The sequence below is a fragment of the Hemiscyllium ocellatum genome, chromosome 21, assembly GCF_020745735.1.
Source record: "Hemiscyllium ocellatum isolate sHemOce1 chromosome 21, sHemOce1.pat.X.cur, whole genome shotgun sequence".
NCBI lineage: Eukaryota > Metazoa > Chordata > Chondrichthyes > Orectolobiformes > Hemiscylliidae > Hemiscyllium > Hemiscyllium ocellatum.
This window is the reverse complement of record NC_083421.1, coordinates 65,824,754-65,843,363: the sequence shown is the minus strand read 5'-3', so window position 1 is coordinate 65,843,363 and position 18,610 is coordinate 65,824,754. Positions and strand designations below refer to the sequence as shown.

Below are 18,610 nucleotides of genomic sequence, written 5' to 3'. Positions count from 1 at the left end.
TAAGTAGAAGAGCTTTTAATGATGAAATCTGGGGTGAATTGCTTTTGTCCTGAAGAGCAGTCAGTCAGGAATCTCGACTTGGTGATTTAATTGAGTTGTTACACATTTGTAGAATAGTGGGACTCAATAATGGATGCATTCTTCCCTGTAAAGTCTGAAAAAGCCATAAAACCAGAGCAGCAGAAGTAGGCCATTCAGTCCATGAGACAGCTCTCCCATTCCATGAAATCATGGCTGATCTGATAACCCCATACTCCACTTCACTACCTTTCCCCATAACATCAAGATTGACAAGTCACCAGGCCCGGACCAGGTTTGTCCTCGGCTGCTTTGGGAAACGAGAAATGCAATTGCTTCGCCACTTGCGAAGATCTTTGCATCCTCGCTCTCCACTGGAGTCGTACCTGAGGACAGGAGAGAGGCAAATGTAATTCCTCTCTTCAAGAAAGGAAATAGGGAAATCCCCAGCAATTACAGACCAGTCAGTCTCACGTCTGTCGTCTGCAAGGTGTTAGAAAGGATTCTGAGGGATAGGATTTATGACCATCTGGAAGAGCATGGCTTGATTAAATGCAGTCAACACGGCTTTGTGAGGGGCAGGTCATGCCTCACAAACCTTATCGAGTTCTTTGAGGATGTGACTAGAAAACTTGATGAGGGTCGAGCTGTGGATGTGGTGCATATGGACTTCAGCAAGGCATTTGATAAGGTTCCCCATGGTAGGCTCATTCAGAAGGTCAGGAGGAATGGGATATAGGGGAACATAGCTGTCTGGATACAGAATTGGCTGGCCAACAGAAGACAGCGAGTGGTGGTAGAAGGAAAATATTCTGCCTGGAAGTCTGTGGTGAGAGGTGTTCCACAGGGCTCTGTCCATGGGGGCCTCTACTGTTTGTAATTTTTATTCATGACTTGGATGAGGGGATTGAAGGATGGGTCAGCAAGTTTTCAGATGACACAAAGGTTGGAGGTGTCGTTGATAGTATAGAGGGCTGTTGTAGGCTGCAGCGGGATATTGACAGGATGCAGAGATGGGCTGAGAGGTGGCAGATGGAGTTCAACCTGGATAAATGCGAGGTGGTGCGTTTTGGAAGGTCGAATTTGAAAGCTGAGTACAGGATTAAGGATAGGATTCTTGGCAGTGTGGAGGAACAGAGGGATCTTGGTGTGCAGGTACATAGATCCCTTAAAATGGCCACCCAAGTGGACAGGGTTGTTAAGAAAGCATATGGTGTTTTGGCTTTCATTAACAGGAGGATTGAGTTTAAGAGTCGTGAAATCTTGTTGCAGCTCTATAAAACTCTGGTTAGACCGTACTTGGAATACTGTGTCCAGTTCTGGTTGCCCTATTATAAGAAAGATGTGGATGCTTTGGAGAGGGTTCAGAGGAGGTTTACCAGGATGCTGCCTGGAATGGAGGGCTTACCTTATGAAGAGAGGTCGACTGAGCTCGGACTTTTTTCATTGGAGAAAAGGAGGAGGAGAGGGGACCTAATTGAGGTATACAAGATAATGAGAGGCACAGATAGAGTCGATAGCCAGAGACTATTTCCCAGGCAGAAATGACTAACACGAGGGGTCATAGTTTTAAGCTGTTTGGAGGAAAGTATAGAGGGGATGTCAGAGGCGGGTTCTTTATACAGAGAGTTGTGAGAGCATGGAATGCATTGCCAGCAGCAGTTGTGGAGGCAGGGTCATTGGGGACATTTAAGAAACTCCTGGACATGCATATGGTCACAGAAATTTGAGGGTGCATACATGAGAATCAGTGGTCGGCACAACATGGTGGGCTGAAGGGCCTGTTTTGTGTTGTACTGTTCTATGTTCTATGTTCTAACTCTTAATTCCCTTACAAATTAAAACATCCATCAGCCTTGCATATACCTCATGCCCCAGCTGAGACTGCCTTCCGTGGTAAACAATTCCACTGATTCACTACCCTCTGAGAGAAAAGACATTTCCTCCTCATCTCTGCCTTAAATAGCAACCCCTTATTCTGAGACTTGAGCCCTCTGGTCCTAGACTCTCCCACAAGGGAAACAATCTCTCCACATCTGCCTTGTCAGGTCCTCGACAAATCCTGTATGTTTTAATAAGATCACCTCTCGGTCTTCTAAGGTCCAATGAGTACAGGCCCAGTCGACTCAATCTCTCCTCATGAGGCACTCCCCCCATAATTGTGATGTCACCATATCTTTCCTAGGATAAGGAGACCAAAACTGTTCCAACTGTCGTCTGACAAGCAAAACCTCCCTATTTTTGTAAACCATTCACTTTTAAATAAAGGCCAACATTTCATTTGCCTTCCCGATTACCCACTGAAGGTGAGTGCCTGCTTGTTACAAAGAACAGAGAACTTTACAGCACAGGAACAGGCCCTTTGGCCCTCCACGCCTGCGCCGATCCAGATAAGACCATAAGACATAGGAGTGGAAGTAAGGCTATTCGGCCCATCGAGTCCACACCGCCATTCAATCATGGCTGATGGGCATTTGAACTCCACTTACCCGCATTCTCCCCGTAGCCCTTAATTCCTCGTGACATCAAGAATCTATCAATATCTGCCTTGAAGACATTCAGTGTCCCGGCCTCCACTGCACTCCACGGCAATGAATTCCACAGGCCCACCACTCTCTGGCTGAAGAAATGTCTCTGCGTTTCTGTTCTGAATTGACCCCCTCTAATTCTAAGGCCGTGTCCACGGGTCCTAGTCTCCTCGCCTTACGGAAACAATTTCCTAGCGTCCACCCTTTCCAAGCCATGTATTATCTTGTAAGTTTCTATTAAATCTCCCTTTAATCTTCTAAACTCCAATGAATACAATCCCAGGATCCTCAGCCGTTCCTCATATGTTAGACCAACCATTCCAGGGATCATCCGTGTGAATCTCCGCTGGACACGTTCCAGTGCCAGTATGTCCTTCTTGAGGTGTGGGAACCAAAACTGGACACAGTACTCCAAATGGGGCCTAACCAGAGCTTTATAAAGTCTCAGTAGCACAACGGTGCTTTTATATTCCAACCCTCTTGAGATAAGTGACAACATTGCATTCACTTTCTTAATCACGGACTCAACCTGCATGTTTACCTTTAGAGAATCCTCGACTAGCACTCCCAGATCCCTTTGTACTTTGGCTTTACGAATTTTCTCACCGTTTAGAAAGTAGTCTATGCTTTTATTCGTTTTTCCAAAGTGCAAGACCTCGCATTTGCTCACGTTGAATTCCATCAGCCATTTCCTGGACCACTCTCCCAAACTGTCTAGATCCTTCTGCAGCCTCCCCACTTCCTCAGTACTACCTGCCTGTCCACCTAACTTCGTATCATCGGCAAACTTCACTAGAATGCCCCAGTCCCTTCATCCAGATCATTAATATATAACGTGAACAGCTGTGGCCCCAACACTGAACCCTGCGGGACACCGCTTGTCACCGGCTGCCATTCCGAAAAAGAACCTCTTATCCCAACTCTCTGCCTTCTGTCAGACAGCCAATCCTCAATCCATACCAGTAGCTCACCTCGAACACCATGGGCCCTCACCTTGCTCAGCAGCCTCCCATGTGGCACCTTATCAAAGGCCTTTTGGAAGTCTAGATAGACCACATCCACTGGGTTTCCCTGGTCTAACCTACTTGTCACCTCTTCAAAGAATTCCAACAGGTTTGTCAGGCACAACCTCCCCTTACTAAATCCATGTTGACTTGTTCTAATCAGACTCTGTTCTTCCAAGAATTTAGAAACCTCATCCTTAATGATGGATTCTAGTATTTTACCAACAACCGAGGTTAGGCTAATTGGCCTATAATTTTCCATCTTTTGTCTTGATCCTTTCTTGAACAAGGGGGTTACAACAGCCATCTTCCAATCATCCGGGACTTTCCCTGACTCCAATGACTCTTGAGAGATCTCAACCAACGCCTCCGCTATTTCCACAGCCACCTCTCTCAGAACTCTAGGATGTATCCCATCAGGGCCAGGAGATTTATCAATTTTAAGACCTTTTAGCTTTTCTAGCACTTTCTCTTTTGTAACAGCAACCATACTCAACTCAGCTCCCTGACTCCCTTTAATTGTTGGGATATTACTCATGTCTTCCACTGTGAAAACTGACACAAAGTACTTGTTAAGTTCTCCTGCTATTTCCTTATCTCCTATCACTAGGCTTCCTGCATCAGTTTGAAGTGGCCCAATGTCTACTTTTGCCTGGCATTTGTTTCTTATGTACTGAAAGAAACTTTTACTATCATTTCTAATATTACTGGCTAGCCTACCTTCATATTTGATCCTCTCATTTCTTATTACACTCTTTGTTATCCTCTATTTGCTTTTGTAGCCTTCCCAATCTTCTGATTTCCCACTGCTCTTGGCCACTTTATAGCATCTCTCTTTTTCTTTAATACATTTCCTGACTTCCTTTGTCAGCCATGGTTGTCTACTCCCTCCCCAGATAATCTTTCTTTTCTTGGGGATGAACCTCTGTACAGTGTCCTCAATTATACCCACAAACTCCTGCCATTTTTGCTCTACTGTCTTCCCGGTTAGCCTCTGCTTCCAGTCTATTTTTGTCCTCTCTCAGTTCCTCTCTCATGCCCTCATAATTACCTTTATTTAACTGTAACACCATTACATCCGATTTTGCCTTCTCTCTTTCAAACTCCAGACTGAACTCTACCATATTATGATCGCTACTTCCTAAGTGTTCCCTTACTTTAAGATCTTTTATAAAGTCTGGTTCATTACATAGCACTAGGTCCAGAATAGTCTGCTCCCTTGTGGGCTCCATGACAAGCTGTTCCAAAAAGCCATTCTGTAAGCATTCCATGAATTCCCTTTCTTTGGATCCACTTCCATGAATTCCCTATCCCTATAGAGGATAGATCCTCTATCTAAATGTGCTATTTTCTAAGGATCTGTATCCCTTTGCTCCCTGCCCATTTATATATCTGTCTAGATGCATGTTAAATGACGCTATCATTTCCTACCCCTACCACCTCTGCTGGCAACACATTCCAGGCACCCTATGCATAAAGAATTTTCACGTATATCTTCCCTTTCACTCTGAACTCGTGACCCCTAGTAATTGAGACTTGCACTCTAGGAAAAAGCATCTTGCATCACCCTGACTATACCTCTCATGATTTTGTAGTCCTCAATCAGGTCCCCCTTCAAGCTCCATCTTTCTAATGAAGATAACCTTAATCTACTCAACTTCTCTTCATAGCTTGCACCCTCCATACCAGGCAACATCCTGGTGAACCTCCTCTGCACCCTCTCCAAAGCATCCATATTTTTTTGGTAATGTGGCGACCAGAACTGTATGCAGTATTCCAAAGTAACTTACACTAAAACTACATAAAAGTTATGCTAACTTTTTGCAGCCCCTTGAAAATTTCATAATGTTTGGAATGCTATTAGTGCTTTCTGCTGTGAAGATTGATGTAAATTATTAATTCAACTCCTCTGCCATTTCCTGGATATCCATTATTATTTTCCCATGCCAAAGTCTCTAAAAGAGGCCTATGTTCCCTTTGGCCTCTATTTTCCATTTTTATATATTTAAAGAAGCTCTTGCTATCCATCTAGATATTACTTGCAAGTTTACCTGTATAGGTTATCTTCTTCCTGCTCTTTTTAGTCATCCTTTCTTTGTTTTAAAACTTTCCTCTTCTGGCTTACCACTAATCCATGCCACATTGTATATTTTTTTTAATTCAATTTGATACAATCCTTAACTTCCCTGGTTAACCATGATTTGTTATTCCCTTCCTAGAATCCTTTTTCCTCACTGGGATATAACTTTGTTGTGAATCATGAACTATTTTCTTAAATGCCTGCCATTTTTCCTCAACCATCTTTGATACTGAACTCTTTTCCCACTCCACTCCAGCCAGTTCTGCCCTCATTTCTTTGTAATTATCCAGATTTCAGTTTCATACATTTGATTCTGACCCAAGTTTGTTGCTCTCAAACTAAATGCTAAATTCTACCCTGTTATGGTGACTGTTTCCAAGAGGATTTTTTATTCTACATTATTTATTAAACAAGCTTCATTTCACATCACCAGATCCAAAACAGCTTGATCTCTGGTTGGATCCATGGCATATTGTTTGAGGAAACTCTATCAATTTGTCCTCATGGCTATTTCTGTCAAACCAGCTATCCCAATCTCGATGAAGATTAAAGTCATTCATGATAATGCACTGCCTTTGTTACATTTCATCATTAACTCCTGATTTATTCTTTGCTCCACCCAACAGTTACTGTTGGTGGTGGTGGGGGGGTGGGGGGGGTAGGAGAAGGGGGCTATAGACTACCCCTACCAGAACAGTTCCACAGACACCCAATTTGGGATTGGCAGTCAGGGCTGCGGTGTGGTGTACTTGCGAGTGTTGGGTGTGACATGTATTAGTGCATTATTCACAGCAGAAGGAAAGAACAAGTACTGCACCTGTATCAACAGAATCGTTGACATCCATTCACTAGCTCATTTCCCCCCTCCCCATTACAAATCTGAGTCATTTTACTCAGTTTAAGTTTTAAACAAAGCCTAGCAGTTAACTGTCAATCATCATTAACTGCTACATTTTCCTTTGTAATACCTCTATCAATTAGAGTCCACTTTCCATCGAGTCCACACTCTCATTTCAAACAGCATGAATGCTGGTTTTCCCCTTAAACTGGTATTTTTATGAATCGTCCAATGAGTACAAGACGGAAACTTTTGATACGTATTTTCTTTTTTAATGACACACAAGTCCTGTCATCACAAACTCTACATAGAGTAAGGTTGTGTGTGTGAATGGTATTCGACTGACTTGTTGCTATGCTGAATGACCAGTTTGTGAGTTCGGGTAACAGTTACAGAGTGTTGCTGGTTCTGGAGAAGAAAGAACTTTGTTTGAACTTTATGAAACAGAATTGTTAAGAGAGGCAGTGAATTCTGAAAGTTTTGTTTTTTCCATAATCTGAACTCCCATTGATTCCTAGCTGCCTGTCTCTCCTGAATAAAAACAAGACCCAATATTGTCAGTGGACCTTTGATGGATCGGGGTGGGAGTACCAGGTGGTGGCTGGGCCTGTCTTCATCTTCGTTTTCACCTTCACAGGTCAGTACCTCAATAAAACAAATCAAATTGATCAGATTGGATGATTCTGTCAGTCTGGTGGGCAGCCCAGTCTATCCTCACCTTGTCCAGATTTCCTGTTTGTTGTCAATGAGCAGGAATCTCACTCTCCTCTCGACATTAAGGTCAGGTGTGGATCATGCTATGATTTCACACCGTACACCGATTGGAAAGCAAAGATTCTCCATTGGTTCAAAGCTTCCTTTCAGCTCATGCTGCAATGTCTTTCTGCTCTCGTTCTGTGTTTTTACCCCAGGGATTTTCATTGGATTTGTGGCAGATTCTGTCAATCGGAAGAATTTCCTGTCTGCCAGCCTCTTCCTCTGGAGCCTCATGACGTTGCTGATGGCTTTTGCCAAGCACTACTGGCACCTGGTGATTCTGCGCTTTGGCCAAGGGATCAGGTGATGATTGTGCCCTCCACATTCTCATACCCTCACTGAGTGTGTCCCCCCATCCCTGCCCCATTACCGTGCCCATCCTCCATCCCTGCCCCATTACCGTGCCCATCCCCCATCCCTGCCCCATTACCGTGCCCATCCCCCATCCCTGCCCCATTACTGTGCCCATCCCCCATCCCTGCCCCATTACCGTGCCCATCCCCCATCCCTGCCCCATTACTGTGCCCATCCCCCATCCCTGCCCCATTACTCTGCCCCTCCCCATCCCTGCCCCATTACTGTGCCCACCCCCCATCCCTGTCCCATTACCGTGCCCATCCCCCATCCCTGCCCCATTACTCTGCCCCTCCCCCATCCCTGCCCCATTACCGTGCCCATCCCCCATCCCTGCCCCATTACCGTGCCCATCCCCCATCCCAGCCCCATTACTCTGCCCCTCCCCCATCCCTGCCCCATTACCGTGCCCATCCTCCATCCCTGCCCCATTACTCTGCCCCTCTCCCATCCCTGCCCCACTACTCTGCCCAAGCCCTATCCCTGCCCCATTACCGTGCCCACCCCCCATCCCTGTCCCATTACTATGCCCATCCCTGCCCCATTACCGTGCCCATCCCCCATCCCTGCCCCATTACTGTGCCCATCCCCCATCCCTGTCCCATTACTATGCCCATCCCTGCCCCATTACTGTGCCCATCCCCCATCCCTGCCCCATTACTCTGCCCCTCTCCCATCCCTGCCCCACTACTCTGCCCAAGCCCTATCCCTGCCCCATTACTGTGCCCCTCCCTGCACCTTCTGCCCCTGCGGTTCCTAGATGTAACTGAGTTGTCTGGAGAAGGGGCTGTGGGGCGTAGTTGGCTCAAGTCACAAAGGGTTTACAGCTCTGAAAGAGGCCCTTTGGCCTATCATGTCCATACCATCCATTAAACATCTATCTATTCTAATTGCATTTTCCAGTACTTGGCCCACAGCCTTGCGTGCTCAGGTGCTGTTCCCAAAACCTCTCACATATCTTGATGTTCCCTGCCTCTACCACCCTTCCTTAAATCAATGGGGTGGCACAGTGGTTAGCACTGCTGCCTCACAGCACCAGGGACCTGGGTTCAATTCCACCCTCAGGTAACTGTCTGTGTGCAGTTTGCACATTCTCCCCGTGTCTGTGTGGATTTCCTCCGGGTGCTCAATGAAACCTATTGAATAGGTTCAGGTCTGACCTTAGGGTGTGGAGGAGAGGGACTGTAGTCAATGTGCAGACATTGGAGACTCTGTAATAGTATACTGTGGAGCAAAGAATGTTAAAGAAAGATTTAATCAAGTTGTTCAAAATCAGGGTGGTGTTTGATCGAGTGAATGAGGAGAAAATGTTTCCAAAGGCAGGAATTGGGAAATGAATGAGAGGCGGGGAATGTTTTGACACAGTGAGTTGTGTTCTGGTGTGTGTGGCCTGAGAGGGCAGTGGGAGGAGGCACTTTGACAAAGGGGACCACTGGTTACATGCTTGAAGGGGAAAGATTTACAGGCTAAAGGTGGATGAGACTGATTGGATGGATCTTTCAAAGAGCTGGCGCAGGGACAGTGGGCTGAATGGCCTTTTGTGGAGCAAGAATATTCAGGAAGGTTTTGGAGAATGATGTTTGATGTCCTGTTCCACAGTGAGGCTGGCTGCACGCCATTTGCTGTCAGTCTGATTTTGGACTATTTCCCGAAGGAGTCCCGAGGATCAGCAATGGGCTTCTATAACTGGGGAATCTACGCTGGCTACAGTCTCTCATATGCTGTTGGCAACTATGTCACCGATGCCAACATCCTGGGGCAGGTAAGCTTCGAATCTGATCTCACTGGCACTATCAGACCCAGTGTCTGTGGTTGGAGTATCTGCTGTTGAGGCTGTGAAAGGATTATGGTTAGGCCTCATCATAAAACACAGCCGAAGGTGAGTGGATCTCAGAGCACAGAAACGCAAAGGCACAGACCCCTAGACAAGTGACACAGCTGAAAATGTCTTTCACAACCAAGCTCCCACTCCTCCCTCTCCTCTAAGGGAATGAACATGGGAACTAGGAGTAAGAGTAGGCCATTTGGCCCCTCAAGCTGATTTTTGCCTTCAACTTGATCATTGTTGATCTCAGCACCATTTTATCATCATGGGATCCCCCAACATCTTGACCTTTAATATCCACAAAACAATATCCCAAAGAAATAAAATCATAGAAAGCAGAGAATGTCAAAGCTAAGAAAACAAATACTGCATCTTGATGTCTTAAACTGGGAATAATTTACAAAAAATCAAAACCAATTTAAACAAATCCTAGTACAGTTCTCTGCGCTGTTGGAAACTTCCTCATTACTCTCCATTGTTTAGTTTAGAAACATACCAATCTAATTTGGAATTGACAGCTGCAGCCTACCATAATACAGAGACGGTTGGTATATCGTCCTCTCAGGTGCATTAGCAAAAGTAACCGCCCGGAATTGGAACAATGGGTGGAGGGGGTGGGGGAGTGAGGTAAGAGAGAGAGGGGACAAGCTCTGTGTAAAAGATCCCATTGATTCCAGGAAAAGCAGAGAATTTACCATTGCGTCCTTCCGCAAATATTCATCCCTCAGCCAGCAACAAAGAAGCAGGTGATCAAGTGACCATAAAATGTTTGTTTATGGGATCTTGCTGTGTCCAAATTGGCTGCCCACATTTCCTACATTGTAACAATCACCACAGTTCAGAAGGAACTCCATTGGTTGTGAAGCACTTTAGGATCTTCTGTGATTGGGCAGTGGGTTCAGGGAGGAGTCACAGAATTGTAGAGATGTACAGCACAGAAACAGATCCTGGGCCAACTCCTCCATGCTGACCAGATTTCTGAAATAACTCTAGTCCCATATACCAGCTTTTGCCTTAAGTCTCTCTAACCCCTTCCTATTCACATACCCATCCAGATGTCTTTTAAATGTAACTATAGCAGTCTCCTCCACTTCTTCTGGCAGGAGACAGATGAGCCTAAAGCTGCCGTTGTTCATCCACCGTGACCCACTCTGACCATGAGCCTGCAGTGATTGTAACAGGATCAGCCAGCTGGACTTTGTACCAGTTCCTTGATTGGGGCTGTTAATCTGGTTCAATTATGGAGCCCTGGCTGACAGATAGGAACAGGAATGTCAGAGATACTGTTCACTCTGAGGGAGCTGGATCAATGTAAACAAAGGAGGACCTGGTGTTGGGATACTGGCCTCTGTGGAGTCATTTCAAACCAAGTCCAACCTAACCACCATGAGGGAAGAGAAACTAACATAGGGCTAAATAAAGATTTAGCAAGAGAAGTTTGTATTTTATGGGGACTTTCTGATAATGAAGAGGAACTTGCTGACATTTTGTTTTCCCTCAGGGTTGGAGATGGTCCTTTATTATTGGTGCCATCCCAGGGTTTATTGTCAGTGTTATTGTGCTGCTGAGTGTTCGTGAATCACCGAAGGGGAAGGTAAACGCTGAGGCAAAACCCAGAGGCACCCTCAAACAGATCATTGGACAGAAAATACTGCTGGGTCTGAGGCCATTCATCAGACCCTCCCTCCTGTTACTATGTATCGCTGGGTCAGTCAGGAATGCAGGTAAATGAGTGGCACACAGAGAACAGTATTTAAATAACACTTACCCTGCCTTGTTCTAACAAGGAAACGTTTCAGCTTTGAGGGAAGTTAGAATGCTTCACAGAGCCTTGGGAATTTCAAGCACATCCAATCTAACCCTTTAATATCCCACCCAACCTGATCCCACTCTCCCCCTCACTCCCCACTCCCTTTAATATCCTACCCAGTCTAATCCCACTCTCCCCCCTCACACCCCGCTCCCTTTAATATCCCACCCAGTCTAATCCCACTCTCCCCCTCACTCCCCGCTCCCTTTAATATCCCACCCAGTCTAATCCCATTCTCCCCCTCACTCCCCACTCCCTTTAATATCCCACCCAGTCTAATCCCACTCTCCCCCCTCACTCCCCACTCCCTTTAATATCCCACCCGGTCTAATCCCACTCTCCCCCCTCACTCCCCACTCCCTTTAATATCCCACCCAGTCTAATCCCACTCTCCTCCCCATTCCCTTGACTAACCCATCCAATCTAATTCCATTCACTCCCCTCACTCTCTGCACCCTTGAATATCACACCTAGTCTAATCCCAGTTTACTCCCCACACCCTTTGATACCCCACCCATTTGGGGTTGGAGACAGCTGTATATTGTGGGTATGGATTAGTAATGCCAAGGTTGGTTTAGCTCTTGAACTTTCTTGTGACCTCTCTTTCACCTTTGATTGTCTACATTGCCCTTATCAGGCTGTGCATCTAAATTAATCACCTGGAAACCACAGTGATTTACTGCACCTCCTCCTGGGCCTGGTACTAGGCCGGGCCAAAGCTGGCCATGAACAGGTCCAGCTAGAGGGTCTTTGTCGCCAACGGTTACAGCCACACCTGGGTGTCCTTGCAGAGGGAGTGAGGTGGGCACCAGGAGGGTTGGAGTGCGGTATTTTCCCCTCCCACCCTATTCTAGTATAACCTTCACAGCCCCCTTTTCCCTCTCTTCCTGTTTTTAGATTAGATTAGATTAGACTTACAGTGTGGAAACAGGCCCTTCGGCCCAACAAGTCCACACCGACCCGCCGAAGCGAAACCCACCCATACCCCTACATTACCCCTTACCTAACACTACGGGCAATTTAGCATGGCCAATTCACCTGACCCGCACATCTTTGGATTGTGGGAGGAAACCGGAGCACCCGGAGGAAACCCACGCAGACACGGGGAGAACGTGCAAACTCCACACAGTCAGTCGCCTGAGTCGGGAATTGAACCCGGGTCTTCAGGCGCTGTGAGGCAGCAGTGCTAACCACTGTGCCACCGTGCTGCCCATAAATTATTATTTATTATTGTTATATTGTTATATTTTATTATTGTTGCCTTGCCCCTTATGAATTTAATTAGAACCCCTCCCACCCAGATAATTTGGTGGTGGTTACCGAAGTCTGAAGGAGTGCTGATGCCCTCCATCTGAGCCCAGGGGACCCGAGTTCAAATCCACTCAGCTCCAGAAGTGTGCCCATAACCATCCCTGAACATGGGGATTATAAAATATCAGGAGCTGGGTTATTCGTGCTGGAAGGTGTTTGTTATTTGTTAACTGGGTGAAAATCATTCCCAGGATTGTGAGTGTTGTTTACCGATGTCACACAGTGAAGGAATGGAGCTGTCCTTTCTGACCATACAGGAACCCAGTCCGTCCACTTACATCCTGAGCTCACAAACAATCCCAAACCCTGGGAATGGCCCAGTCAGATCCTCAAAGGCAATATCCTCGCTGGACAAATTCTGGGAATTGATTTACAGAAGGTGAAGGGTCAGTGAGCCTTAACATCAGCTGTCCCTTACATTAACTGTTTACTGATTTCAGGAGGCTATGTTTGGGCCTACAACACCCAGCTCTTTTTCAATCTGTACCACACTGGTGTGGACGTGGGTCGCTGGTTGTCATGGATACCGTTGGTAGGAGGTTGCCTTGGGGCCCTATCCGGAGGGCTCATCTCAGACCAACTAGTGAAACAACGTGGAATCCATGCCCGGGTGTGGGTGCTGGTTGTCAGTCAGGTGAGTGAATCTGTGACCCCTCTTCACTCTAACATCAATCTGTGACCCCTTTGCACTCTACCCTCATTCCATTGGCACTCCCAAGACAATCCTATTGTCCAGTTACCTCCCGCATGGGGGTAAACAGGCACCGTTGAGTCAAAGTGCCTCAGGACACAGGAACAAAAAAACATGTCAATACTAACAGTGAGATACTGAGGGAGGGCCATCCTGTCAGAGGGTCAGTGCTGAGGGAGTGCCGGATAAAAGCAAATTATTGTGGATGCTGGAATCTGAAACCAAAAGAGAAAATGCTGGAAATTCATGACCACACCACTGAGCCTCGAGCCATTGTCTCCAGCTTTGATAAAGGGTCAGTTAGACTCGAAACGTCAGCTCTTTTCTTTCCTTACAGACGCTGCCAGACCTGCTGAGATTTTCCAGCATTTTCTCTTTTGGGCTGAGGGAGTGCCGCACTGTCAGAGGGTCAGTGCTGAGGGAGGGCTGCACTGTCGAAGGGTCAGTGCTGTGGGAGTGCCGCACTGTCAGAGGGTCAGTGCCAAGAATGGTGAGGGAAGGAGAATGATGGAGGTTGGATACCTATATATCTGGAGAAGGTGAGGGAGGCAGCGAAGATCCAGAGTGTATGAACCTGAGACTGGGAATGTTAGATGGACATCGCCCTTTCCTTGCTCCTCCCTCTCTAACCCTTATTGACAAAGGGGACTAGGAGGGGAGGAAACACAGGCAGGAAAGCTCCCCTCCCCTTGCCCTCTGATGAATTCTCCGGAGGTGAGCTCTGCAGCTACTCCTGGGTGGGGAGACAGGTCAGTGTTTGGTAAAGGCCATTCCCAGGATCAGCTCAAATCCTCCCTCTCGCTTCATAGATTCCCGACAGTGTGGAATCAGGCCCTTCGGCTCAACAAGTCCACGCAAACCATCCAAAGAGTAACCCTCTCAGACCCATTCCCCTACCCTATTATTCTACATTTACTCCTGCCTAATGCAGGAGAAAGTGAGGACTGCAGATGCTGGAGATCAGAGCTGAAAATGTGTTGCTGGAAAAGCGCAGCAGGTCAGGCAGCATCCAAGGAACAGGAGAATCGAGGTTTCGGGCATGAGCTCTTCTTCAGGAAGGGCTCATGCCCGAAACATCGATTCTCCTGTTCATTGGATGCTGCCTGACCTGCTGCGCTTTTCCAGCAACACATTTTCAGCTCCTGCCTAATGCACCTCACTATACATCCCTGAATATTATGGGCAATTTAGCCAATTCATCTGGCCTACACATAGACCCATAGAGATGTAGAGCATGAAAACAGACCCTTCAGTCCAACCCGTCCATGCCGACCAGATATCCCAACCCAACCTAGTCCCACCTGCCAGCACCCGGCCCATATCTCTCCAAACCCTTCCTATTCATATACCCATCCAAATGCTTCTTAAATGTTGCAATTGTACCAGCCTCCACCACATCCTCTGGCAGCTCATTCCACACACGTACCACCCTCTGTGTGAAAACGTTGCCCGTTAGGTCTCTTTTATATCTTTCCCCTCTCACCCTGAACCTATGCCCTCTAGTTCTGGACTCCCCGATCCCAGGCAAAAGACTTTGTCTATTTACCCTATCCATATCCCTCAATTTTGTAAACCTCTATAAGATCACCCCTCAGCCTCCAATGCTCCAGGGAAAACAGCCCCAGCCTGTTCAGCCTCTCCCTGTAGCTCAAATCCTCCAACCCTGGCAACATCCTTGTAAATCCTTTCTGAACCCTTCACATTTCACAATATCTTTCCGATAGGAAGGAGACCAAAATTGCACGCAATATTCCAACAGTGGCCTAACCAATGTCCTGTACAGCCGCAACATGACCTCCCAACTCCTGTACTCAATATTCTGACCAATAAAGGAAAGCATACCAAACGCCTTCTTCACTATCCTATCTACCTGTGACTCCACTTTCAAGGAGCTATGAACCTGCACTCCAAGGTCTCTTTGTTCAGCAACACTCCCCAGGACCTTACCATTAAATGTATAAGTCCTGCTAAGATTTGCTTTCCCAAAATGCAGCACCTCGCAATTATCTGAATTAAACTCCATCTGCCACTTCTCAGCCCATTGGCCCATCTGGTCCAGATCCTGTTGTAATCTGAGGTAACCCTCTTCGCTGTGCACTAAACCTTAAATTTTGGTGTCATCTGCAAACTTACTAACTGTACCTCTTATGCTCACATCCAAGTCATTTATGTAAATGACACAAAGTAGAGGACCCAGCACCGATCCTTGTGGAACTCCACTGGTCACAGGCCTCCAGTCTGAAAAACAACCCTCCACCACCACCCTCTGTCTTCTACCTTTGAGCCAGTTCTGTATCCAAATGGCTAGTTCTCCCTGTATTCCATGAGATCTAACCTTGCTAATCAGTCTCCCATGGGGAACTTGTCGAATGCCTTACTGAAGTCCATATAGATCACATCTACTGCTCTGCCCTCATCAATCCTCTTTGTTACTTCTTCAAAAAACTCAATCAAGTTTGTGAGACATGATTTCCCACGCACAAAGCCATGTTGACTATCCCTAATCAGTCCTTGCCTTTCCAAATACATGTACATTCTATCCCTCAGGATTCCCTCCAACAACTTGCCCACCACTGAGGTCAGGCTCACCAGTCTATAGTTCCCTGGCTTGTCCTTACCGCCCTTCTTAAACAGTGGCACCACGTTTGCCAACATCCAGTCTTCCGGCACCTCACCTGTGACTATTGAGATACAAATATCTCAGCAAGAGGCCCAGCAATCACTTCTCTAGCTTCCCACAGAGTTCTCGGGTACACCTGATGGGGTCCTGGGGATTTATCCACCTTTATGCGTTTCAAGACATCCAGCACTTCCTCCTCTGTAATCTGGACATTTTTCAAGATGTCACCAGCTATTTCCCTACAGTCTATATCTTCCATATCCTTTTCCACAGTAAATACTGATGCAAAATACTCATTTAGAATCTCCCCCATTTTCTGTGGCTCCACACAAAGGCCGCCTTGCTGATCTTTGAGGGGCCCTATTCTCTTCCTAGTTACCCTTTTATCCTTAACATTTTTATAAAAACCCTTTGGATTCTCCTTAATTCTATTTGCCAAAGCTATCTCATGTCCCCATTTTGCCCTCCTGATTTCCTTCTTAAGTATACTCCTACTTCCTTTATACTCTTCTAAGAATTCACTCGATCTATCCTATCTATACCTGAAATATGCTTCCTTCTTTTTCTTAAAAAAACCCTCAATTTCTTTAGTCATCCAGCATTCCCTATACCTACCAGCCTTCCCTTTCACCCTGACAGGAATATACTTTCTCTGGATTCTTGTTATCTCATTTCTGAAGGCTTCCCATTTTCCAGCCGTCCCTTTACCTGCGAGTATCTGCCCCCAATCAGCTTTCGAAAGTTTTTGTCTAATACCATCAAAGTCAGCCTTTCTCCAATTTAGAACTTCAACTTTTAGATCTGGTCTATCCTTTTCCATCACTATTTTAAATCTAATAGAATTATGGCGCTGACCCCAAAGTGCTCCCCCACTGACACCTCAGTCACCTGCCCTGCCTTATTTCCCAAGAGTAGGTCAAGTTTTGCACCTTCTCTAGTAGGTACATCCACATACTGAATCAGAAAATTGTCTTGTACACACTTAACAAAGTCCTCTCTATCTAAACCTTTAACACTATGGCAGTCCCAGTCTATGTTTGGAAAGTTAAAATGCCCTACCATAACTACCCTATTATTCCTACAGATTAGATTAGATTACTTATAGTGTGGAAACAGGCCCTTCAGCCCAACAAGTCCACACCGACCCGCCGAAGCGTAACCCACCCATACCCCTACATTTACCCCTTACCTAACACTACGGGCAATTTAGCATGGCCAATTCACCTGACCCGCACATCTTTGGACTGTGGGAGGAAACCGGAGCACCCGGAGGAAACCCACGCAGACACGGGGAGAACGTGCAAACTCCACACAGTCAGTCGCCTGAGGCGGGAATTGAACCCAGGTCCCTGGCGCTGTGAGGCAGCAGTGCTAACCACTGTGCCACCGTGCCGCCCACTGAGATCTCCTTACAAGTTTGTTTCTCAATTTCCCTCTGACCATTAGGGGGTCTATAATACAATCCCAATAACGTGATCATCCATTTCTTATTTCTCAGTTCCACCCAAATAACTTCCCTGGATGTATTTCTGGGAATGTCCTCCCTCAGCACAGCTGTAATGCTATCCCTTATCAAAAATGCCACTCCCCCTCCTCCCTTTCTGTCCCTCCTGTAGCATTTGTATCCTGGAACATTAAGCTGCCAGTCCTGCCCCTCACTGAGCAATATTTCTGTAATTGCTATGATATCCCAGTCCCATTTTCCTAACCATGCCCTGGACTGTGGGAGGGAACCGGAGCACCCACAGGGAGAATGTACAAACTCCACCCAGACAGTTGCCCGAGGCAGGAATTGAACCTGGGTCCCTGATGCTGTGAGGCAGCAGTGCTAACCACTGAGCCATTTTGCCAACCCAAAGCCACAGAGCCTTAATCTATGTTGCAAAACCCAGATATTAGTTAGTTCTGTTGCCTGGTACATTTTACTGGTCATATGTTTCTAGGTCATTTGTTAAAATTATCAAGATATTTGTTTGGGATTGTTTTGTTTAAGTTCAAGTTTTCAGTTTTGTCAAGCCTTATCTTTTTGAAATGTGCCCTGAAACATTCCAAAGTGTCTTTTCCAGGACAATACTCCACCACCTCGCTCTCCACCCCCCACTACTCTCCCCCCCTCCCGCCTCCCCCCCCCGCTCCCCCTCCCCCCGCCCCCCACCGGCCTTAGCTGCTGCTGATCTCAACGTGGAGCCTATGCCATTGAGCTGTCCACATTTGTGAAAAGTGACCTGATAGTGACCCTTTGTCCCATAACCTGGTGACCCACTTGCTGCTGAGTGTCTGATTAGTGATCACAGGGTACAGTGCCTTTGGTAAATGGGTCATGTTTGAGATACTGGGGAGGGATGGCGGTGTGGTGGGACAATATCTGGTTCCTGATAGAGACCTTATCCATTGACGCCACCCCACGAATGGATCTGAATGATCAGAACCACAGGGGAAAGTGATTGGTGCTAGCTATGATTTGGAATTACTTCTTGAGGGAGTTGAAGGCTGTGATTGAGGGTTTTGGGAGATGTCAAGGGTGCGTGTTTGTTGGTGTCTAATCCTCTGTGTTTGACGCAGGTTGCTGCTGCTCCTTTTGTAGCTGGAGCCATCTGGCTCAATCCTCCATATTGCTTCCTGTCATTGATCCCAGCCAATATCATGGGTGAGCTTCTATTACATCATCACTCCCTGCAGCTGGGAGGGGCTTCCCAGAGAAACACACACGCGTAGGTATGGGTATGTGTGTGTGTGAGAGTGTGTGTGTGTGTGAGAGAGAGAGAGAGAATGAGA

At 46.6% G+C, this 18,610-nt stretch overlaps 1 protein-coding gene across 1 annotated transcript in view; it reads left to right on the top strand.

Moving 5' to 3' along the window:
• The window catches only part of LOC132825773 (uncharacterized), a 43,463-nt gene that overhangs the window by 7,036 nt on the left and 17,817 nt on the right, over positions 1-18,610 (top strand). The window contains exons 2-7 of the mRNA XM_060841237.1: positions 6,987-7,105; positions 7,380-7,527; positions 9,178-9,340; positions 10,905-11,127; positions 12,965-13,158; positions 18,398-18,482. Of these exons, the coding sequence (XP_060697220.1) occupies positions 6,987-7,105; positions 7,380-7,527; positions 9,178-9,340; positions 10,905-11,127; positions 12,965-13,158; positions 18,398-18,482 (932 nt within the window). The remainder of the gene's footprint in view (positions 1-6,986; positions 7,106-7,379; positions 7,528-9,177; positions 9,341-10,904; positions 11,128-12,964; positions 13,159-18,397; positions 18,483-18,610) is intronic.